Source organism: Acipenser ruthenus, chromosome 3 (assembly GCF_902713425.1).
Source record: "Acipenser ruthenus chromosome 3, fAciRut3.2 maternal haplotype, whole genome shotgun sequence".
Taxonomy (NCBI): domain Eukaryota; kingdom Metazoa; phylum Chordata; class Actinopteri; order Acipenseriformes; family Acipenseridae; genus Acipenser; species Acipenser ruthenus.
The window spans coordinates 28,443,903-28,469,868 of NC_081191.1; the positions used below are offsets into that span (position 1 = coordinate 28,443,903).

Genomic DNA, 25,966 nt, shown 5'->3' on the forward strand with positions numbered 1-25,966 from the left:
CTCGAGCTGTGGCGTAGATGCTTTTTGAGCTCCACGCAGCCTTCTCTCTCTGCTCGGATGAAATCTAGGAGGATGTGCACCATAGTTATGTACTCTTCCCAGAACTGAAACAGCTCTGACTTACTGCTACACTCTTTCTTGAACATCTGCTGCAGCCGCATAACTGAATTTAGCTTGCTTGTAAAATTGTTGACTGCAACACGTTGGGAAGCAAATGTGCCGTCTCTGAATGCCGTTAATGCTTCGTCATACTACTGACCAGTGACCTGATCCCCAACGGCTTCTTGGACATCTTGTTGATCACAGCATTTGCAGAATGACTGCCAGGACAACCACTCCATTACCTGCATGACCAACTTGTGAGCATGGATGCCTCGGTTATATACATTTCCTTTTAGAAGACTGGCAGCAGTGTTTTCTGTATAAACACCCGATTCAACCAGAAGATCTTCCATCCAAGAAAACTCTAACATCTTGCCTATGACACATAAGAATGTGTAGGTTATGCATGCCTCCTAGACGCAGAACCATGTGTGGCCTTGCAGTACATTTCCTCATCCAGTGTCAGCACTTCGTTCTTCTGACTTAGAAGCTTCATCATCTTTTTCACAGTGCACAAAACTGTATAAACCGAAAATGATCATTTTAAATGCAGTAAGTTGAGTAATAAACTGACTCCATTGTGATTTAGCAGTTGGTTCAAACAATTTCATAACAATACTGGACTGTAAATAAATATAAAACTAAAGAGAATTCAGAAATAGGAAAACAGGGTTTTTGTGCTGGGCTGTTTTTTGGATAATAATAATAATAATAATAATAATAATAATAATAATAATAATAATAATAATAATAATAATAGCATCAGTACATAAACAAACTTAAATGAGATGGATGCAGTAAATGTAGCAATTAAATATGCAATTAAAACCAAGATTAACTGAGATTATTATATATATATATATATATATATATATATATATATATATATATATATATATATATATATATATATATACCATTTTACATTTGATTTTAAACAAACTTACTAATGGTTTAAAAAAAAAAGAGGTCCCAGTGGTGTGTGCGCTGACTCAGTCGTGTCTTCAGAACTTTGGAAATTGTATTTGTTGCTTCTAAAGTTCTATGGAAGTCTGTGCCACTGCTTATATACAGCATGGCATTTTCTCTCTGTTTACGTGTATTTTCTAGTGTGAAATATTGAATATCATTAACCAATATTTTTAATGATAAAATTTAGCAATCTGAGTTGAAGTCAAGATTTGGCACAAGTTACATTTGAAGGATACAAGAATTTCTGTTAGAACACAGATATAAATAGTTATTCTAGTATAACTTCTACCTATGAAAATATTGAAAAACATGATGTGTAATATAAAAGATGGGGCACAAAAGCTTTCCATAGATGTATAACTTGCAAGGGTTTGAGACAATCAGAATTCTGCACCGCAGGTTGACATTGTCATGGAATGTTCGAAAACCCATACACGTTTTTGTCAAAAAAAGGACATTTTTGACACCCTGCCAAAAACCGAACAGTAAGGTAGTGATCAAATATTTTTGGTAAAAAACTGACACATAGTCTGAGGAATATGATGAACCTTCTTAAACACTTCTAGCTCAGGTGGAACACATTCTTGAGCCATTTGAACTCAAAAAGTCCAAAACCAGCTCAAAATATGACTCTATGTGCCCTTTGACCTCTGATAATGTCACATGATCATATTACCCCACACTGTACATATTCAGTAAAAACACAGGTCTTGTTCAATACAATGATACCACTCTTGTGTTAATCCAATGTGTAAAACATTAGATACTTCTATTTGTCTTAACACCACACCTAATTTTTTAAAATATTATTTTCAGGTAAATTACATTTATTTATTTTACCACATTGCCAATGACGTACCCACCCTAGAAGGATGTATTAGGACCTTGTCTGTCCCAAAAACACAGAAGAAATTATCTCTACTGTAGGGTTGAGGTTCATCACCAAATTTGGTACTCATATGAAAAAAAACTGGAAAAACAAATCAACCAGCAATAAACTCTTCAGAGCTTCAGATAGTGTCTTGCCTGCTTGTAACCTGCTTGTAAAAAAACAACTACAAAAAAAATCCAAATAGACCCCTTTATGTTTGTGTTTACACTGCAGTTTTAATGTTCCCTGCTTTATCTCTCTGTTAGATTGGGAGTATAGGTCGAAAAGGTTCAATTTATTCAGAGTTCAGAGAACAAAATGGCCCAATCTAAAAATCGCAACCAGGATTCTTGTACTTATCCGGTCAGGTTGAAGGAGAAGGGTAATCCCCTTTGTAGCTCAGCCAAGACACTCAGTTTGCCAAAAGCTACAGTGGAATGTGTGGTCTGGATGTACAACAGTTTGGATCGGTCCAAGGTTCAGTATGGGAGGCCTGTAACATTAATAATTTTGAAAGCTGCTTAGACCAAAGCTGTAACTATGACAAAGGAAATGTAAAATACCTAGCAGGCAGATTTGTCAGTGCCCATTGTCTGTCATTGTTGTTTTAACAAGTGTTTAATTTTTTTGTTCATATGTTAAACAAAAGACAGTCTGAATTTTGTCAAACTTATGGTGACAAGCCAAACTATTTAAGAATTATTAAGACTTTTTATTGAGAAACAACTCAAAATATTATAAAAAAAAAAAAAAAAACTAAACAAATGGAATACAGTACTTGCCGGAAACCATATGTTGCTACAATTTGGTTCTTGTGTTAAGAAACTATACAAGGAAACAGAAAATGTGATTGTGATTGGATTATAATATATGTGAAACCATAGCATAACCATCAGCAGATAACACCATGATCACCAATGGCAACGTAATGAATTGGAACATATAATACACTAGTGCAGGTACTGCGGTTATGCAATATGTGTTGCTTTGTGATACAATTGTTACAGCAGTGGTACCATTTAGGTTCATTCTAACATTGCTCCTTAGCACATAACCACTGAAGAGCCATATTATAAAGTGAGAGCTATGGCATGAGAGTTGTGGCTCAAACCTCTCAGCTCACATTGCTCAGTTTCTAACTTAATGTCTGGGGGAAAGATTAGCCACTAGGTCACAGAAAAGGTCCCCGAGACACATTTAGGTCACAAGGAGCGTGATAAGAGGAGTGAACAGGCTGTTGTGGAAGGTCTGTGTGTGTTTGGAAAATAATTGACTTTGTACTTTTAAAACACAGGTTTATATACCTGGTCTGTTCCATTTACCAACAAGTGCACGGCCAAATGCAAATTTTGTGAAACAAATTAAACATTATAAAACTAGCAAGGAATCACAAAAATAATAATTTACCTGCTCCTAGCTGCAACACAGTTTTTTTTTAATTTTAATATTATTAAAAAGGTTTTATTGCTTTCAGAAAACATGCCCTTGTCCCTCAACTGATTGCTAAAGAAGGGCCTGGCATTTCATATATTTAACATTAACAAAGACTCAAATGGACCTCATTTTGTCATTGGAAGTGTCCACTAATCATGCTATGGTGAACCCTATTAGTACAAAAACCCAGTACAGGAATATCAATTTTCTTAAGTAATAAAATGGCATAATGAATTCAGTACATGCCAAACAAAGGGCACTCATTAAAAGACTGTAACACGAGTACACTGAAAAAATTAAAATAAAAGTTAGAGTGATGTAATCTTTGTCTGCTCATGAATGCAGCTTAGAGCTCTGGGGTCATGGTAGAATCCAAACAGGAAAGCAATGATTAGCTTATCCAAATGCATGCAGCAGTAGAAAGGCAAAAGAAGATGATAGATTATCTCTCAGTGAAAGGGGGGGAAAGTGTCTGTCTAGACTGTTTGCTTTGCTAATACAAAGCTGTGAATGACTGAGCACTGAGCGAGTTTCTGTTAACACAGGGTAGCTTTATAGACTACCGTGACAGAGGCTTGGAGACTGGGAGGATTTACCAGTTCCTGTTCCCCCTGCGCTCCCCATCTAAAGCGACACGTACTGTCATTTTGTTGGTTAATGAGATCTTTTTTAGTCAGTCTACAGAAACCGAAAATTGGATCACATTGGTTTTATGAAATAGTTTAGTATGGAAATGTGTCTTTCAGAAAGGGAATGTTTGCAAGAAAATGGTTTTCAAGTATTTTTAGTTTTTTTTTTTTTTTTGTAGTAGTCGTAGTAGTAGTATATTTAAAAATAGAATGGCATACGTATGGGATAAGCTGCCACCTCACCATCCCTATAAGAGAGATGTCATATATTGCAGTTTGGGCGAGAGGTTCTGTCGACTCAAACTGCAAAATAATTTCAGTTTTAATAAGAGACACCCTCCCGTTCACATACACTATTGCCAACTGTTTGTCCAAGATAGTCACCAGAATCCAGTAGAACAGATAACAGCCCATACATGTATAGGCATATAGCTTGACAGTATGTGCTAAGACTCACTTTGACCTTGTGCAACAAAAGTCAATTATAGGAGTCTCTCTGAATAGGTACATTGAGAACGACGTTCAGTGGAAACATTTGTCAAATAATGTTTTTGTACCTTTACTACATATTCTACCATTGTGTGTTAAATAGTTATGGATGGAAGTCTAAATTGAGTTTTTTGTAATAAGATTCGTATCACCAACTGGTTCAAATGACAATACTACTGAATTACCTCATGGCAGTCCACTGTTGGTGCACACTAAACAGACTACCCATTCAGAAATTAGATTCTCCAGAACCCACTTACACTCAAGGCCAGTTTTTGAAGCCCAATACATTGCTCAGTATTTGTATAACCATTCTACTGCATATAATAAAGTTGTTCGAAATCTTTAATTGACAACCCTAACTATACAATATGACACGGATTGAAAACTATGGGATAATGAGTTAATCTGTCAAATAAAAAAGTCGTGACATTTAATTAAATAATCAGAAAAATTGTGCACAACTATTATTTTAATTGTATTTTTTTATTTTTTTTATTAAAAACTGTCCAAAAAAGTACTTGCAACTCTGCATCCTCAGTAATTATGACATTCATTTCTGAGCTTGGCAGTAAGGCGTTAGATATACAAATGTGGAGTTCAATGCAGGTTTTTAAACCAAATTGTGGGAAGGCCTTGCAATAAGATGTCACCATTACTTTCTAATTCAAATTATTCAGAGCTGTTGGTCATATAAGAATCTAACAAACAGCTAAATGCTTTCTTATAAATTGAAAACCAACCACATTAAATAAGATAATAGAATGGAATATAAAAAATACATAGTGGGCCCATAAGCACTTTGGTGTCGTACGAGTTTACAAAGTGACTGTTCTATAGAATAATGTTCAACATTGAGGCATTTTTCCATATTTGTTTCTTTAGGTACATGTGAATTATTTCTCATTTTAGGCAGAAGAAGCTCTTTCCACCAACTATGTAAGACATAATTATGTTGTATTAAGCAGTGGCAGTACACAAATGAGCAACAATGAGCGAGGTGAAAATCCACTTGGCATGCCAGCCCTGTAACAACTAAAATAAATGACTTCTTCCCCCTCCAGAGCCTAGTGTCTCTTACTTTTTATGGTCATGTTCTATATATATGTGTGCAATGGCACAGTCACATAACCAGGATTAGTGTTTATGTGGTTACAACGGCAACAGCTGCTGGCCATAGGAATCGGCCTGCTTAATTTCATTCTCTGCTTGTTCTCCTAACATTCAGTCAGCGGTACAGCATGGTGCCTAATTGCGGCGCACATTTCCCTGGCAAATGCTGCAGCTGTGTTTCTCGTGGTAATTATCTCTCACTAACAGCCATGTGCTGGATGGGAACAGATCTAATTTATCTGTTGCCTATTGTTTTGCATATCCTTCGGTTCTGTAGGACTAGTCCATTTATATGCTGATTTAACCAAGGATATCTGTACAAGTTTAAGTCATTATCCAGTGGATTGTAGGCAAGACATGAATTATAATGAAGCCAGAAATGTCAACTTTTTTCTGCCAACCTCCAGATCTCTGTTTTAGAAACCACAGCTCTACACAAATGTTACATTTATACGTAACCAAGTTAAGGATTATTTTAAGATATTTCTATTGGAGATGCAATTCCTTAACTAAGAATAAGACATTTTGAGAAAGAGTGCATCAAGATCTAACCAGTAAATGTATATTTATTACATTTTAAGAGACAGTAAATAATTACAAATATAATAATCTAATCTAATTTCACTGTGCTTAAAAAATTATAGTATCACAAAGTACAGTGAACATTGTGGTAAGGTTTCATACCAAACTATATATACACACACTGCTGTGCAAAAGTCTTAGACATGTTGCATTTTTCAACTCTGATGCATTATGAGCATCAACAATTTACTCAAAGCCTCCACTAGTGTTTTCTACTAATATAACAACCTTGACTTGCATAAAGTAGGAAAAACAGAGTGATATAGCTCGCATCACTCGATTTTCAAGGTGTGGTAACCAAAGCATAATCAACAAGTACAGAGAAACATCATCTGTAATTGACAAACCCAGGACTGGAAGATCCAAAACGCTGTCTAACAAGGATGAGCAATACTTAAAGATAATATCCTTAAGGAATAGAAAGAAGACAAGCTTTGAATTGACAAAAGAACTGGCAGACGGCACAGGTGTTATTGTCCATTAAATCAACAGTACGAAGGTCACTCTTGAAATCAGGGCTTAAAGGATGTGTTGCAATAAGAATACCTCTGTTAAGAAAGGGGAACAATACTAAAAGGCTAAACTATGCACAATAACACAGAAATTGGACTATGGAACAATGGTCAAAGGTGCTTTGGACTATTGATGGATGGACAACGACACCTGTGCCTTCTGCCTGTTGTCAATTGAACGCTTGTCTTCTTTCTCAGCAGTGCAGTCAGTAGCAGCACTTACCCAGATACTTTTCGTGATGTCACAGCGATTGATTAAAAATCAGATTGCAAATTATAACCTCTTATTGTCTCCGCCAATCAGGTTTGAGGTAGAGCAGTAATTATACTACAGGTCTTTAGATTTGTTAACTCTCTTTGAAACAGCCACATACATTTCAAGCAACCTAACCTATCCAGACCAAAATAAAACCTAAAAAAGATTTTAAAAATGTTTTCATAAACAGATAAGTATTTGTTTGGTTTATAATCGCATTGATATCGAAGCCAAGGGATGTTAAACAGCATAGGTCTGCGGGTTTTGGACCAAATTTCAACACCCTGGAGTGTCTCCCCCACCTCTCCCAAAGTTAATTGGTTGGCAAGTTAATCATAGAATGGTTCTAAAAGTTCCAAGCTGTGCTGGTATGGTGACATATCTGCAAAGGTTGGAACACTTGTTAACCAATGAGATTGCTCCCTTTATTCTTGCCATTTTATAACTGTTGATAATTGACCTGATATTTTGTTAACTGCCCTCCCCGTGCTCTATTATCTAGCAGGTAATGAGCACTGTGTTGGACATTAAGGCATAATAATATTGCTTTAACAAATTACACTTAATTATCAAAAATAGGAACAATTTGCAACCCATTTAAAATATATCTTTAAGTACTTGAAAAAGCAGTAAAAGACACATCGCCCCATTGTTGGACTGCATGTGTTTCTAATATTTGTTATACATTATACAGTTTACAAAGTTTATACTTATGCACAGAGCATAGTAACAACAAGCTGCAGTGTACAATTAAGAGCCAGTACACCATTCTGCCAGGCATCTGTTTGTAGTAAGTTATCTTGGTGTCAGAAAGTAATAAAACCTATTTTATTTTCTCCAACTGAAAATACACTTGCATTTCAACTGATTAGTAAGAACATCTGTGGGCATTTTTTACACGACTCTTAACAACTGTGCACCTTCTTAAATGACAGGACATTTCTGAAAGGCAATGGCATGCCTTTTGACAAGGCATTGGTTCGGTTTCTCTGACTTAAACTAAAGGGTTCAGGGTTGAATCAGTATAAAACCAGCACTACCCTTATAAAAGTTTATCACAGTATATTTGCGTAGTAATTTAGTTTTTCCCAATTGTTATACTATGCATTTACCATAGTTTACCATATGATTTAAGGTGTTTTACTATATTGTTATTAATAAGTAATTTAACAGACACTTTTATCCAAAGCGACTTACAGAGACTAGGTGGTGAACTATGCATCAACAACTGCTGAAGAGTCACTGACAATAGAACCTCGGTTTTACGTCTAATCCGAAGGACGGAGCACAAGGAGGTTAAGTGACTTGCACAGGGTCACACACAGTTAGTCAGTGGCTGAGCGGGGATTAGAACTGGGGACCGCCTGGTATCAAGCCCTTTTCTTTAACCACTGGATTAGCAAGCCTGTCTGAGCTTTATGATGCTTATGTATGCTTTACTATGATGTTTCTATGGTTTATTAAATCGTTTTATTCCTCTTAGAAATTAGCCTTTGTACTTGCTAAAATTGTAATTCTTAAAGTAGATAAAAGCAGAGTTGAACTAAACTAGAAAGCACAAGTTCACTCAAACTGATCTTAAACAGTGGCACTTGTTTTGATTTTTTTCAAGATTTATTTGTCCTTGCGTTAAAGGCAAAATGCTTTACCAGCTTAGATTCAGAAACACATAAAACAAATTATAAACTTAAAGACCACCAGTGGTGGGTAGGTGCAGTAAGTCTACACAGAGTCCTGGATTTAAGCGCAACACAAGAATATTTGTTATTGGTGACTGTGGCAAAGTGCCCCGCCCCTGTGTGCATTTGTGTGTTCTGTGTATGTGTGCGTATGTTAATGTTGGTGTATAGATTGGTACACGGGATATAAACGGGTCTGTGTTTCACGTGTGTTTAAAGTGTATAATTATATTTAGGCACGAGGATGGCACATCACTTCACGTGCAGATAAAATGTGTATAATGTGTGGCACGGGGTTGCACGTAATGAATTCACGTGCTGGGATTCAAGTGAGTAATTAATTAGTAATTGAATCCCAGCACAACAGTATATATAGATGCACGTTTTAGTCACTTGTGGTTAGGTGTTCGGTGAGTGGAGAACGGGATTGGAGACGGAGGTAACTGTGTATCGTAAAAGTGAATAGTAGTGAAATCTGCTCACCGTGTTTGTTTGTCTGTGTAGTCCGTTTTGTTTGTCTTTTTATTTTGGCGTGTAGTGCCGTGTCCTGTGTTTTTGTTGTGTTTAAAACCTTTTATTTTCTGTTTATTAAATGCTGAGCGCGATCACACGCCCAGCTTATACCAAACCACATCTCTCTGTTTATTTATTTCCTGCATCCGATCTGACGCCACCCACTCCGGCCGTCTTTGTGACAGTGACACACACTTATTTACAATGTTCACAACACTATTTAGACTACCACGGCGTCTCTTGCCGCTCCGTCTTGTCTGCTCGGTTTTCCCTTCCAGGTCCCAGAATCGTTCCCCTGCAGCACTCCGAACCTCCTTGGTTCTCCACTCCTAGCAACTTTTAAGGGAAGTCAAGTGGCAATTGTAAGGCACCCATGGTTTGTTTACTTTTGGCTCCGCTCCACCTCGCTCCCGCACCAAACTCTCCCGACTGACCAACCCACTCAGCTGCTAAAACCTCAGTCTTAACTAGCATGAAACTCAGTATACCTGTATACCCGACCTCACTCTATGCCTATTGTATGCACCATCTTGGTGAGGTCACACCCGTCGGTCAGTCTAGCTCCTCCGTCTGTTGAGAGGCCAGTTTTTCCACCCTCCATCTTCCTTCACCCTGGTACACATACCCCTCCACAGAGTGGCACCATAGTGACATGCATCTCCCTACCATGCAACTTACCCGGCCGATGTTCAGCCTGAAAGAGTAGGGTTGCATAGAGAGGTACCAACGAGTCACTTGGGCATTGGTGTCCTTCATTGTGTTTAACCACCTGAGAGGGGCGTGGTTTGTCACCAGGGTGAAGGTTCGTCCCAGAAGATAGTAGCGAAGGGCATGCATCACCCACTTAATTTGCCAGGAACTCCTTTTCTATCACTGAATAGTTCCACTCCCAGTCTAGCAGTTTCCTGCTGATGTATATAACGGGATGCTCCATCCCCTCTATCGCCTGGGACAGCACCACCCCCAGGCCGACTTCCGAAGCATTCGTCTGTAAGATGAAAGGCTCAGGAAACACTGGACTTATTAAGGCAAGGGACTAAAAAACATGCTAAAAAAGGGTCTCAGACACTTTTTTAGCATATCAAAGGCATATCAAAGGCATACCTTTTCTGGGACATGTTTCTTGGTTAAGTCAGTGAGGGAAAATGCTATGGAGGCAAAGTCTGTAATGAACAGTCTATAATAACTTGTTAGTCCCAACACTGACCTAACTGACAAATATATGTTAGCCTTTCTTGCTAAATTGGGAAATAGTTCTTCTGCAAATTCGGTCAAAGAAATTGCACTACCATTTTCTTTTGCACATAGTTGCTATCCCTCCATTTTTGATTTATAGTAAGCATCAAACTCTGAAATACAACCTAATGGGAGGGGTTCTTTATCCAAACTACAAACATGTTGTGGGTCTAAAATCCTTACTGCCTTCAGAAACTTGTGAGCTGGTTAAATAAAACATAGTTTTATTCTGCCTTGATCAGAGTTGTAGTAATTCGTCAATTTTACAAAAACTGTGTGGAAAGTTTTAACAACACACTGTTTGTTTATTCTGCCATATGTGCTGTGCAACTGTTATGCCACTGCTCGGCATGTATTTATTAATTCTGCAACTTTATTGTACATTTAATGAATTCTAACATTACAGCTTTCAAAATAAGTTATACCCATCAGTGTGCACCACACCAGGTGGATATTGCTGTGTGCGATCTCTCATATAAATGTTTTTTAAGTTTGTTGGTGCATCTATTTATTCTAAAACAGCAAGTATCGAGAGAAGCTTTTTCTTTAAACGCATCAATTTCTAGAATGGCAATAATTGTCCCTTGTAATTAGGGGGTATTTTCTAATTAGCCAGAATGTAATGGGTGGTTGATTACTTAATTATTCTTTTGATCAGTTTAGCTGGAGTGGCTACACGGACATCTTGAGATTTAGGACTGAATTGCAGGTTAGTCATGTCGTTCTAATTCTCCTGTGAATTTCACAGGGCCCTATTCATGACCAATTACACATTTAAATGACTTGTGAAATTCACAGTATTTTATAATACAGTACTTTGGGAAATGTGCATCTACTTGGTTATAATTGTCTGGATCTCTCAAGCTACATGGCTTTATGATACCAAACAAGTCATATGCGTATATTTTATTATTATAATTTTATTATTTGTTTATTTAGCAGACGCCTTTATCCAAGGCGACTTACAGAGACTAAGGTGTGTGAACTATGCATCAGCTGCAGAGTCACTTACAACTACGTCTCACCCGAAAGACAGAGCACAAGGAGGTTAAGTGACTTGCTCACGGTCACACAACGAGTCAGTGGCTGAGGTGGGATTTGAACTGGGGACCTCCTGGTTACAAGCCCTTTACTTTAACCACTGGACCACACAGCCTCCACCATATTTCATTCATAGATTTCTTGCTGGTCTTTTTTTCTGCAAGTGGCATATACAAAGCTGCAGTCAATATCTAAGCTGAGAATGTATTTTCATACCATTCATATGCATGTGGCTTACAAACAGAGAGAGAAATATGCTTTGAGTTTCCTTATAAGGCTAATGCAGATTGCATTATAACATGCTGGTACATACTGTAGAAGTATCAGTTTTTTCAAAGAGCTTGGGGTGGGATTTGGAAACCTGGATGGAAAATGGCCATTGCCAGAAAGCATGAAACCCTTCCAAGAAATGCAAGGCTATTTCCCATGAGGAAAGAAAGCTCCTGGTGGAACAAATTGCATCTAATTGTGCAGTTTTATTTGGTACTAGGCAGTGCCCTGAAAGGGGAAACTCTACCTAAATTAGGATAAGTTTTCAGTACTTGGCAAGATTAAAGAAAATATAAAACGCTTGGAGAAGTAAAATAACGCTGATATATTTACTATCCCAAACCAGTTATCTATGAATGTTCATAAAATGCACTGCTAATTATTTTAGAAACTAGCATGTGATACTAAATATAGTCAGGGATCAGCAGGAACAATCCATCTATACCATGCAGAAAAGAGATAACTAGAACTTCTTGTTAGTAATGTAAACAAATATATTTTGATTTTTTTTATTCTAATACCAGCAATAAACAAAAATATGTATATTTGTATCTTTATTTAAATAATTAAAATAAAAAATAATTTTAACTTGTTTCTTGCTGAGTTTTTTCTATTAGGTTCTTATTTTATTATTTTATTATTTTATTTTTCTTGCTGAGTGTGTTCAATGCCTTGTGTCAGCATTTTCACTTTGACAAGGCCTGCTTAATGGGTGTTATTTTAAAAAGCAGATGAACCTGTGCGTGGTCTGCACAAATCATTCACTTTAATATTTTTTTTTTTTCTTTAAACTTGCAGGCAGATCTGGCGGCACTCCTAAGACCAATTTCAGTGAAGATCCAGGAAATCCAGAACTTCAGGGAGAAAAACCGTGGAAGTAAGATGTTCAACCACCTGTCAGCCGTCAGTGAGAGTATTCCTGCCCTCGGATGGATAGCTGTGGTAGGATTCATCTCTTATTAAAATATATATATATATATTATATATATATATATATATATATATATATATATATATACACACAGTACTGTGCAAAAGTTTTAGGCAGGTGTGAAAAAATGCTGTAAAGTAAGAATGCTTTCAAAAATAGACATGTTAATAGATTATATTTATCAATTAACTAAATGCAAAGTGAGTGAACAGAAGAAAAATCTAAATCAAATCCATATTTGGTGTGACCACCCTTTGCCTTCAAAACAGCATCAATTCTTCTAGGTACACTTGCACAAAGTCAGGGGTTTTGTAGGCATATAGTCATGTGTATGATTAAACAATTATACCAAACAGGTGCTAATGATCATCAATTCAATATGTAGGTTGAAACACACTCATTAACTGAAACAGAAACAGCTGTGTAGGAGGAATAAAACTGGGTGAGGAACAGCCAAACTCAGCTAACAAGGTGAGGTTGCTGAAGACAGTTTACTGTCAAAAGTCATACACCATGGCAAGACTGAGCACAGCAACAAAACACAAGGTAGTTATACTGCATCAGCAAGGTCTCTCCCAGGCAGAAATTTCAAGGCAGACAGGGGTTTCCAGATGTGCTGTCCAAGCTCTTTTGAAGAAGCACAAAGAAACGGGCAACGTTGAGGACCGTAGACGCAGTGGTCGGCCAAGGAAACTTACTGCAGCAGATGAAAGACACATCATGCTTACTTCCCTTCGCAATCGGAAGATGTCCAGCAGTGCCATCAGCTCAGAATTTTTCAGAAAACAGTGGGACCCTGGTACACCCATCTACTGTCCAGAGAAGTCTGGTCAGAAGTGGCCTTCATGGAAGACTTGCGGCCAAAAAGCCATACCTCCGACGTGGAAACAAGGCCAAGCGACTCAACTATGCACGAAAACACAGGAACTGGGGTGCAGAAAAATGGCAGCAGGTGCTCTGGACTGATGAGTCAAAATTAGAAATATTTGGCTGTAGCAGAAGGCAGTTTGTTTGCCGAAGGGCTGGAGAGCGGTACACAAATGAGTGTCTGCAGGCAACAGTGAAGCATGGTGGAGGTTCCTTGCAAGTTTGGGGCTGCATTTCTGCAAATGGAGTTGGGGGTTTGGTCAGAATTAATGGTCTCCTCAATGCTGAGAAGTACAGGCAGATACTTATCCATCATGCAATACCATCAGGGAGGCATCTGATTGGCCCCAAATTTATTCTGCAGCATGACAACGACCCCAAACATACAGCGAAAGTCATTAAGAACTATCTTCAGCGTAAAGAAGAACAAGGAGTCCTGGAAGTGATGGTATGGCCCCCATAGAGCCCTGATCTCAACATCATCAAGTCTGTCTGGGATTACACGAAGAGAGAGAAGCAACTGAGGCTGCCTAAATCCACAGAAGAACTGTGGTTAGTTCTCCAAGATGTTTGGGCCAACCTACCTGCCGAGTTCCTTCAAAAACTATGTGCAAGTGTACCTAGAAGAATTGATGCTGTTTTGAAGGCAAAGGGTGGTCACACCAAATATTGATTTGATGTAGATTTTTCTTCTGTTCTCTCACTTTGCATTTTGTTAATTGATAAATATAAACTATTAACATGTCTATTTTTGAAAGCATTCTTACTTTACTGCATTTTTTCACACCTGCCTAAAACTTTTGCACAGTACTGTATATATATATATATATATATATATATATATATATATATATATATATATATATATATTGTTTGCAAGTGCATGTAGGTAAGTATTTTTTTTTGGTTTGTTTTACATTTAACCAATATGTGTTTTTTTTTTGGCTCCCCTCTTGTTTACCCTATTCGGTTCCCTAATTGCCTCAGGCACCCAAGCCAGGTCCTTATGTCAAGGAGATGAACGACGCGGCCACCTTTTATACTAACCGGGTCTTAAAGGATTACAAAGACAAGTGAGTCTTTTTTTTTTTATTGAAGTTTAAGAATTAAATCTTAGGCTTGCCAGATGAGATGAGACAGAAAACCTGAATGAAAGCATATGTTTTACATTTAAATCCTGAATAATAAGAATTCAATTGAATAAATGTTTTTAACTGGTTTATGATGGTGGCAGGATTTGTGTAGTTTCCACACTGAGATATATATATATATATATATATTAATGCATTCAGGAGTATTGATTATATTGTCTTAATATTTGTACACAACAAGACAAAACTCTGTTAATTAATTAATTAATTAATTAATTAATTAATTACAGGCCAAACATGATTTAGGGCCTGGTTTTCATGTTTTGTTTTTTTTTAAATCTGTGAAACATGTTACAGAAACCCTTACCAAAGACAATGCAGTGGTTCTGGACTAAGGGGAAATGTCACACAAGGGCGTGGACCATTGCTGGAATGGTTCCACAGTAATACGATTATAACAAACCAATAGTATCGTGCTATGAACCAAGGCACAGTGGTACAATAATTCATTGCTGTACTATCAGAGGATATCAGTAACATTGTGCCACAAATCGGTTGTGTTGCTATTGTTAGTTTGTTTAAGGTCCTGTCAGGGGATCTTCAGGTTCAAACAGTACACTGTTATAACAGTAGCATCCCGATGATAGTTTTTGAACTTTTCTAGTTAAATATTGATCAGTTATAATCAATGTTGCTTCAAGAAGTCCTACGTGCACATGCATATTGTACCTAGTTTCTTGCTGGTTTAGTAAAATGTACTATTCTGGGTGAGAAAAAGCTTCCCCACCCCCAAATGTGATCTAGGTAAAAGGTTTTGGTTTGCTGTGCTACTTGTCTTGGAGGCATTGCATTGATCACTGAAGTCATTTAGTGAAGAGATAATTATGCAGCGCAAATTAATTTGGGTTAATAAGAGGTAGAATAAGAGGTAGATAACAAGCATGTAATAAAGTATATACTGCAGGCTTCTGGTATGCTTGTTAGGGATTCTGACAGAAGGATTATCATAACTTCATCATGCAGAACTTAATTAGACCCACCTGTTAAATCAATTCAGTGTGCAAAAAGATGGAATTAGTGCCTTCCCGGAATTCAAAAGTTTTTTTTTTCTAAAAGCAGATCGTATTCAGGTTAATTAACATCAAGCCTCACCACGCAGTCTCAAATTTGCACCAGTTTCTCGCAGCATTGCATAGCTACAGTAACCATTTTATAATTATGCAGTTTGCAATACCAACCATCAATTGTCTTGACTCCATCCTCTGTGACCCAGAGGTCTCTTGGTGTTGTCCTATATACCCCTCTCTCAACATAGCCCTATGCATAGAAGTTCATTGGGGCCATTAAGGGGTGGCCAATTTCCAAAAAAAAACGTGTTGTCCAAGGGACAAAATGCTAGAGAAATCTACTTGTCCTTCTTAAAAATCTACTTGTCCTTCTTAAAACTACTTGCCCCCTCCCCATCGCACAAAACACACACTAAAAAAGTAGAATATAACTTGTAGGATTTTGGCCTCATTTAACAGTGAACACAATCAATCAATTAGTGATTAATGGGTGGATGTACCATGTAGCTTGAGTGGTTCACTAAATTCTTCAAGATACACAAAAGGTTCCCTGTGACCCCACCTCACCTCAACAAATTTATAACATACTTTAAGGAAATGTTCCTTTCAGTGCAGTTTGGAACACATTTGCTAGTAAATGATAATAATAATAATAAATGTAAGTAACATACTAAGAGTAGTACTACTATAATAAGCAACACTTGGGAGTTATTCAAATATAAAAATAACTTCTGCCTGTTTTTTCCACTCTTTCTTTATAAGCTGGATTCATGATGTACAGGTGTTTTAGTTTGTTGCATCACAGACACACAGTCATTGCCAACTATTACTGCTGCTTTGTGGAATTCTGATTTTCTTGACGTTCTTTCAGTTTTGTAATATATACGTTTTTATCTTGATACAGTGACAAGCGGCATGTGGACTGGGTGAGGTCATACCTGCAAATCTGGACAGAGTTGCAGGCCTACATCAAAAAGCACCACACCACTGGACTTGTCTGGAGTAAGAGCGTGAGTACCTGCTCTTGAGCAGACTGCACTGCATGTGCATAACAAGGGTGGGGTTCCAGTGGTTTGGACAAACCCCTGTTCCCGGTCCAACCCCTTGTTATGTAATGTTAACACCAGAAATCTCAGACCATCTGTGTGGTTATAAAACTGCATCCCCATGTTCACTGTGTAACCTGCACATGTTCTATAGTTTAGTAAATAATGCCGAGTGCATTCTTCCCTTTAAGCAGCTTCACTTGAACATTTGAGCTTCCCAGCCTCACTAGCAGTCTCACGTGAATTGGCTGTGTTACTGTAGTTTCCCAGCCTCACTAGCAGTCTCATGTGAATTGGCTGTGTTACTGTAGTTTCCCAGCCTCACTAGCAGTCTCACGTGAATTTGCTGTGTTACTGTAGCTTCCCAGCCTCACTAGCAGTCTCACATGATTTGGCTGTGTTACTGTAGCTTCCCAGCCTCACTAGCAGTCTCACGTGAATTTGCTGTGTTACTGTAGCTTCCCAGCCTCACTAGCAGTCTCACGTGACTTTGATGTGTTACTGTAACTCAGCAATTAAAAAAAAAGATTGTGCAATGGCCACGCTCCAAAATGGACGCAATTCATTTAAGCTCTGGGAACGTACTTATAAACAAATGTTGAGATAAATATCCCAAGATGTTGAACTGCAACAATCTGGAAGTTGTTAAAATTATTAAAAATAGTAGTAGGCCAGGGGCTCCCGAGAGGCGCATCCGGTAAAGGCACTCCGCGTGGAGTGCAGGATGCGTCCTATAGCCTGGAGCTCGCCAGTTCGAGTCCAGGCTATTCCACTGCTGACCGTGGATGGGAGTTCCCAGGGAGCGGCTCACAATTGGCCAATAATTGGCGATTCCAAATTAAAAAAAATAAAAATAGTGTTCCCTTTGCAACATATTTAAAGTTTGTTAGAATGTGATGTTTTACACATGTACTGCAGTTGCTAAGGAGTTTACAGTCACTTAGTTTGACATTTCTTCATAGTGTCTTCTGTCGCTCGTCAATAAATGCATGTTTTTTCACAGTGTTACAGGACATCCTACAAAGTTTACAAGAAACGCATTAGGGCAGCAGTGTGGAGTAGTGGTTAGGGCTCTGGACTCTTGACCAGAGGGTCGTGGGTTCAATCCCCAGTGGGGGACACTGCTGCTGTACCCTTGAGCAAGGTACTTTACCTAGATTGCTCCAGTAAAAACCCAACTGTATAAATGGGTAATTGTATGTAAAAATAATGTGATATCTTGTAACTCTGAAGCCGTTAAAATAACAGTATATAATAACACATAATTTAAAAACAAAACAGCGGGTGTATTTAGTGAAGATCATAAAAAGTCATTGTTTTCTTTCTATTGTCATCTAATCAAAACACGTTAAATGTACAAAAAGCCAGATTAGGAGAAATAGATCAGCTATTACCATTTAAACATGTGATATACACATAATCAGAATTGTTAAACAATCCATAAGATTGTGTATTTTATTTTTGAATGGCACTAACACACAACCTAATAAATTACTCTGCTGGTAACTTGCTGAGCACACTGATACAGTTTTGTTCTCATTTCAATATTTATCATACAGTAGAAGTCACTGGATTTATCTATTATAATGATTTTTATGTAAATGATTGGGGCCATCGTTGGTATTTTTAAACAGCAAACAGCTATTGTGTCTAAGGGGTATCACGTGCTTGCTATCTAGAAAAGGCAAGTATTCAAGTACAGTCACAAGCATGTAAGAATTATGTTCTCTCATGTTGCTACATCCAATATAAAACAAACCATCAACCCCTTTGCCATCAGACCAACATTCTATACTCAAGCAGCCCACAGTCTAAATCTGTTTTTCAAAGATAAAGGCAGCACTTACATTAAATTTCTACAAAAATACCCTATGATGGTTCCATTAAAGGTGAAATGACCTCTGTAGTAAATGTTTAATTTTTGGTCGTCACTTACAAGCAGAATTACCATCTTATAGACCATTGTCCTTTATTGAGAATGTATGCATTTTTAAAAGAACTAAATTATGAGATTATTTTCTGTATACTCTGTATGTCAGTGCTTGATATGAGATGCTTGCATACCAGTGTACCTGTATAAAGCACTTTAAATAAATAATATAAATAAATACAAGGTGGAACCGGAGATAAAGTAGACCATTTCAGCCAACACAAGCTGCTAAACCAGAAGTATTCAGTGGTTGGCAGTAGCCGGTAAAGACACAGGCAGCTGCTCAAGCCCTATCCTGCCCTAGCCAGCAGTCACCATCAAGCAGTGGTGTTTCAGGAGCCGAACGGGAGGTGGGGAGTTAGGCCATGAAACTGAATGAAACTTTGCATCAGGTAAATGTTTTCGATAATGTCTCTGTTGCATTACATACCGGTACAGTAGTCTCCAGCTAAATTAACACAGCACCCATACGCACGTTAAAAAAAAATGCAGCAGCAGCTCTAGATTAATTAAGAATACATGTACAGGAGCAATATTCAACACACACACACAAAATTATTTCACAGGATGGTGAAGCAACTCACCAGAATGGGAAACACCAAATTGCTAAGCGTGTGTCTGATTCAGGCTTTTTTTTTCAAGAGCTTGAACAATTTTGAACACTGGGCAGCAGTGTGGAGTAGTGGTTAGGGCTCTGGACTCTTGACCGGAGGGTTGTGGGTTCAATCCCCAGTGGGGGACACTGCTGTTGTATGCTTGAGCAAGGTACTTTACCTAGATTGCTCCAGTAAAAACCCAACTGTAAAAATGGGTAATTGTATGTAAAATAATGTGATATCTGTATAATGTGAAATAATGTATAATGTGATATCTTGTAACAATTGTAAGTCGCCCTGGATAAGGGCGTCTGCTAAGAAATAAATAATAATACTAATAATAATAATAATAATTTCCAGCTTTTTGTAGCAAGAGAAACAGCGGCGCATTTCGTCATTTGTTTACGAGCCATTTTGTAGCAGTGAGGTGCACTCGTGGAAATCAGAATAGACAACGAGGCAATGATAAATTGAAAGATTGAATAAACCAATCAGTGTTCCTCAAGACACTCTCACAATGACAAGTCAGTTTTGAAAAGATTGAATAAACTATTTTAATTTAAGTTTGATGATGAGTTATCAGGTTACAGAACAGTACTGTTATCAGTTGTGAATGAATTGCTGTCTGTGCCAAAAAGCTGTTCGCATTTCATCTGGTTGAAGAGAGTTCATCAGGAGACCTTCACTCTTATGTGTTTTAACATTGTAATGGCAGCTGCATGGGTACAGCTGTTTTTGCCAGTGCTGGATGTTTGACATATGTTCAGGAGGGTTTCTGGTGTCACTAAACTAAACTGCACTGCTTGTGTTAAACAGTCTGTGAACAGCTGGACACCATTCAATGTGTTGCAAAAGGGTTGAGCCCTTACCATTCTTTAACATGTGATATGTGGAAGGAAAGGTTAACTTTTGGATTTTAAAGAAAATTGTGATTTTCAAAATGTTATTTTTGGAGGCTTGCCAATACAGCCCCCCAAACCCACACCCCCACCCCCCAAACCCCACACCCCCAACCCCACACCCACCTATCCAGTGGTTTGAACAAATTCTTTAAATATAGAGCTAGAATTTGCCCTGAAGTTATTTCTCCCCCAACCCTATGAATTAGATTTGAGCTGAATCTTCCTTAAGGAAGAGGTTTCTATAAATAAGGAATTAGTTGACCTTTTACCACTGTCAAAGTCTCACCTTGGGGTCTATTCAGTTGGTCTAAACTGCAGAAACTGATCTATGTACCGGAATGTATATTTGTGTGCCATGGTTATGAATAAATCAAACATATAATAGTGCATGTCTGCCTCTTTAGTGAAGTGCTGTCTATAAACAAACATTAAAAACAGCAGGGAGAGTCTTTGGCTATTTCAAGGATGGCATTATTAAGATCTGCTACAATTAAATGGACCTCATTATGTAAAATAACTTGATCAATATACTGTATTTTCCCTAAGAGAGCCGTTGCCACAATCTTTGAATAAATTACTACAGTTTGAGATCAGAGGAGATTATAGCCAGTAAAGTACATCAATAACTGTATTTAACTTTTTAAGCTACAGTATTACTACCCACAAAAGTCAGAGATGCCATAAACTGCCTGAGAGACACACAGTTTCCCATCACTGTTGCATGACAACCAAGCAACGTCTCACGGACCATAGCTAAACTATATAAATAAACACATTCGTCACATTTATAGATCACAGATACTATGGTCTTGAAAGCAAAACACATTATGCAAAAATGTATTTTGATCCAAATATTATTGGAATAAAAACAAGGGCAGCTATTTCAAGATTTAATTACTTCAACATGTTCTTCCTGATGTCATAGTGCATCAGCGTGATCCAACCCACGTCAGTAACTGAGGCCTTGCATGTTGAGAGTGACCCATCTCATTTTGGACCCTGAAACACCTGATAATGCAGTTGAAGCACAAGCAGAGATTCCCAGAAAGAAGTCATTTAAAGGTCTGTCCCTGTGTGTTCTCACAAACCCTAGAATGCGAGATGCACCAGAAAGTACGATTTACAGAATTATTTTCTTAGCTTTGTGAACTTTAACCACAGCTTTGATAAATTAGGAAAGTATAACAAATGAAAGTCATACAAGTCACTATTTCAATAAACCATGCACAGGATATATTACACAGGAACCAGTTTACTAGATTCTGCCTCTACAATAAAAACGCAGCACATAAAACAGAGTAATATGTCAGTTTCATCTGTTTGTGTCCCTGCCACTAGTCAGCAGCCCTTCAGCAACCTTATGTTCACTAGATTCAATCCCAGGGTGGTCCTTAACTTTTAAAAAACAGCAGATGACAAGCTCCTGTGATTTTTGTTTTATTTTGCATTTTCGTTGTGACACTTAGCAAAGTATGCATTTTGTCGTATGTACTAAGAGAAAATATGTTGATGAAAAGAGCTGCAATATACTAATTTAAATATTTGTTGTGCCTTCTTAGCAAGATCTCTATTGCGAGAGTCGTGCAACATTGTTCAAATAAATAGCGGGAATTGAGTTGTGGTTTGCTGCAGCAGAGGGTGCCCGAAGGATAACGTCTGTACATACAATGGTTCAAGAATCATAACAACATTGTTTTTGTTAGGAGGTGTCGGGTTTTAAAAAATACAATAAAATTGCACACACATACATGTATAGTGCTCAATGTATTTTAGATGTATAAATCATTGCGCTGAAATAACATGTGGTTTGGGTAGGCTACACATTACGTTATGTAAAAATATTAATCTGTGCAGTAGGCCTATACAGTATACAGTACAGTAGTAAAATCAAATGAACACCTAGTGCACTTTGTGTGAATTTAGTAATTGTTACAGCTGTGTATAATGGTATTTAAAACAGGATTAATTTATCCGACTTTTTACATATCCACCCTTACTCTGGTCCCACTGCAATCGGATACGCAACAGATTACTGTATATAGTTTGCATCAAGGGACAAAAAGCCTTGACACTGTACAGTTCTAAATAGCTCTTGAGAATCAATATAGTTTTTTTTTTTACTTACTGTATATGTTTATTTGGTATGCTGTATAACAATTTCACAATGCTTGGGAATCATTTCTGTAAAAAATGTCAGATTAGATAACAAGGTTAACACAGGTTTGGAGTCTAATGCAATGTGATACCTTGTGCTGTATAAATGATAGGGCTTCTGCTCCAGCGGACATTGTGAAGAAATATTCCCTGCTGAGAAGAGCACGGTTATAGAGCCTTACCTCCAAATAGCAGTGAGATCTGCAAGTCAGCTGTTCCAAAGTAGAAGATTTATGTCATCATTAAACTGGTGTTGTAAAGACAGGTGGTTTTGAGATACTCCAGTCAATGATACTTTTTACAAAAAAAAATACCTGAACAAAAGGCTTTTCTCACTACATCACCCACCTACTCAGAAAGAAAAGAGGGACTTATCTAGATGTGCTTCATTTTTATTGTGATTATTTTATAAGGATGTAGGCATGAGGTTTAATGTTTTGCCAAGTATGGTGAGTTTAGAATAATAATTTTAAAATAATAAACTGTACAAATTACTAAGTAAATGTATTAGCATACTTAATGTTCCCTATTCTGAAGCAGGTGCAGAGACAAAAAACGGCAAACTGTACAATTACTCTGACCCATGCCTTTCTGCAACCAATTGGTTTCTCGTTATTTTAATACAGTTAGAATTGGCTTGTTAGAAAATTGTTAAAATTTTTTTGGTTAAATTAAACCCCAGAACCCCATATCAGAAACAGCAGACGTAAATATACTTTAAATTCAGTTTGATGCACACAAATTACTTTTGGAAGATAAAGTTATACAGAGGTTTGCTTAATGTTAAGAATAAAGGACCAACAAGCGATTAAATGTGGTCCATTAACAGTGAAAAAGTAGGTATGCATTGAAAGCTTTTGTTTAACTTTTAGCAGCAGCTGACACAATACATGGCCTACACATTGGGGGAGAAAGGTATAACAGGCTGGGGAATTATGAGCAGCAGCTGCAACAGGAGCCACAAAGCAGCTGAAGTAATCATGAAAAGCAGCCTGTTATAAAGACAGAAGCAGTGGTGGCACTAGTCGCCTCGGTTGAGACGACACTGCACTCTGCACTTGCAGGACTTACTCTGGCCGTCAACCAGAAAAATCCTATTCATCTTACAATACAGCCCTCATCACTTCTCTTACTGCAGTCAGTCACATCTTTGTTTCATTGTTCATCATTTACATTTTTAAATCTGGAATTATCCATTTTAATAACCTGCAGTGCATCCCCCCAGCAACTGGAACACGAGTTTGCACATGTTCTGGTACACACTCACTAAATCAGCTGTATTATTTCCACTTCTATCCAACTCATATCTGCATACAATTTCAGAAGGCCTGGCTAGAACCCAGTAAGTTCCAGTCATGGATTCTCAGTCCACAGGTACCACTGGTAACCAAACCCTAAGTGCATGATTTTAACTATTCGTTGTGTTAACTTTACCTTGCATTCATTAGTGTAATAAATATTCAGAGCTAGTATGTGTACTATAGTAATCCTTGAAAAAAAAAAAATTCTTGTTTAAACATTTGTAAAATAATTGTATACGTTACTATTACTGTATAACTTGACCTTGTCCTTTAGGATTATGCATTGTATTACCATGTGAAAATGCAGAACCCTGGGGCATTTGCTGAGTATATTCAGTGTTTTGCATGCTTGTCTCAGTGGATAAAACTTTTAAGAATGGAAGTACTGTACAAAGGATTGTGTGAAGACTCATACGCCCCCTAGTGGCAGAGCTTTAACATTTACTTCACATCAACATTCTTGTTTTAACAAGTTTTAAAGGTAATTTTACATCAATTATAAAAGTATTTGTATTGTTTCTGAACATATTACAAACAACCCCCCACCCCACCCTACACCACCATATACTGTATTTTCAACTGCAGTGTTATTTGTCGTATAAACAGAAAAAGTCATGACAATATTAAGGCACTGCAGTGTCCAATTAAAATCCTATTGTTACAACATTTCAATTGCACATTATATTTAATCATATATAGTCCATATTTCAGAGCACTATGCATAAATAAAACCTCAATCAATATGAAATAAAGAAATGGTGCCACTTCTGGGCCACTGGGCAATCGATCACCTGAAGTCCCCAAATATGTTACATTAGTTTCACACTTTTCTATTACTAAAGTCACGAAATCGTGCTTCAAATCGCTACTTCAGCTGTTGTGTAAGCTATAGATGCTTCTTGTTTTGGGAATGATACTAACCGTAATGCATCCTATCATCAAGATATTTTGTTTCCATTTCAGGGCCCTTTTGCTTCAGTATCACTGATGCCTCCCCCTGCTGATGGTCCCAGTCCCCCTCCACCTCCCCCTCCAGGACCTCCTCCCATCTTTGAGGCCGACCCCCCCAAAAACAACTCATCGACGATGCACTCGGCTCTGTTTGCGGAGCTCAACCAAGGGGAAGCCATTACCAGAGGCAAGGATGGAAAATACTGTATCAAGATAAATGTGTGATTCCACATGAGAGAAGTCAAAATCTAATAAATTACTCACTATTGGTATTGTTTGTCACTTTCCACAGAAGGTTGATTTAAAAAAAAAAAACATATGCAGTCAGTGTTGTTGTATGAGATTTGTAATTGGAATCTGCAGTGGGACCCTGGTACCACGGTAAGCATGGTTACTGCTATCGCAGTGCACTGCAAAATATGAGAAAAAAACAAACAGATTCTGAAAAAGACAATTTGTGCCACCGAAAGTGACAAAACAGCTGACCAAGAGTGGAGTTCAATCCCTTAGTTATCCCTTATTATGATATAGATAGAAAGAGCAGGTTAGCAGTTTTATGAGTTTTAGGCAGTAGTATTAAAATGCACCCTCATTTATACTTGATCCATTCTTCTGAAAGCAGGTTGTGCTGCTAAAAGCATACATTGTAGCATCTACATGTCCCTAATAATTTATTAAATGTTCAATGCTGTTTAATTCTCTATTTGTATGTCCTGTATGATTCTTTTTGTCATTTCTGCTAAGATCATTAGTTGCCATGCTTACAGCCTATTCCAGGAAAAAGCAATTTATTGCTAAGATTGTTAGTAAGACAAATAGTGATCTAATAAACAATATTAAACACATAAGTAATAAAATCTTATGAATATATAGATATACAGTATTCCTTTACGTAGTCGTTATAATACTAATAATAATAGTGATCATTTCTGTTTGTTCCTTAGGGCTCAGACACGTCTTGGATGGTCAAAAGACTCACAAGAACCCTGAGCTGCGATCTCAAGGTGGTGTGGCCCGCCAGTCTCCCACAAAGAGCCACACTCCCAGCCCCACCTCCCCCAAAGCACCTCCACAAAGTCACTCCCCAGTGCTGGAGCTGGAGGGCAAGAAGTGGAGAGTGGTACGTGTGTTACCAGTGATAACAAATTCACTTTCAACCTTAATATCTCCCTGTCACGCAATCCTAAATGCATGATACAGATGTATCAAGCAAGCTGGAGTTGTCCTGTGTGGTATGGCATAAATCTAAAAAATGTGTCAATTTATTTATTTAATTTTTATTTTATTTTTTTATAAATTTAGTCGTTGCCAATTATTTTTATTATTTTCTCCCAATTTAGAATTACCAATTATTTTTTAAGCTCAGCTCACTGCTACCACCCCTGCGCTGACTCGGGAGGGCGAAGACGAACACACACTGTCCTCCAAAGC

General features: G+C 37.6%; 1 protein-coding gene across 1 annotated transcript in view; it reads left to right on the forward strand.

The window, feature by feature from the left end:
- The window catches only part of cap2 (cyclase associated actin cytoskeleton regulatory protein 2), a 76,891-nt gene that overhangs the window by 45,328 nt on the left and 5,597 nt on the right, over positions 1–25,966 (forward strand). Inside the window, exons 5-9 of the mRNA XM_034058594.3 lie at positions 12,498–12,641; positions 14,485–14,570; positions 16,560–16,665; positions 24,548–24,722; positions 25,480–25,655. Coding sequence (XP_033914485.2) covers positions 12,498–12,641; positions 14,485–14,570; positions 16,560–16,665; positions 24,548–24,722; positions 25,480–25,655 — 687 coding nt within the window. The remainder of the gene's footprint in view (positions 1–12,497; positions 12,642–14,484; positions 14,571–16,559; positions 16,666–24,547; positions 24,723–25,479; positions 25,656–25,966) is intronic.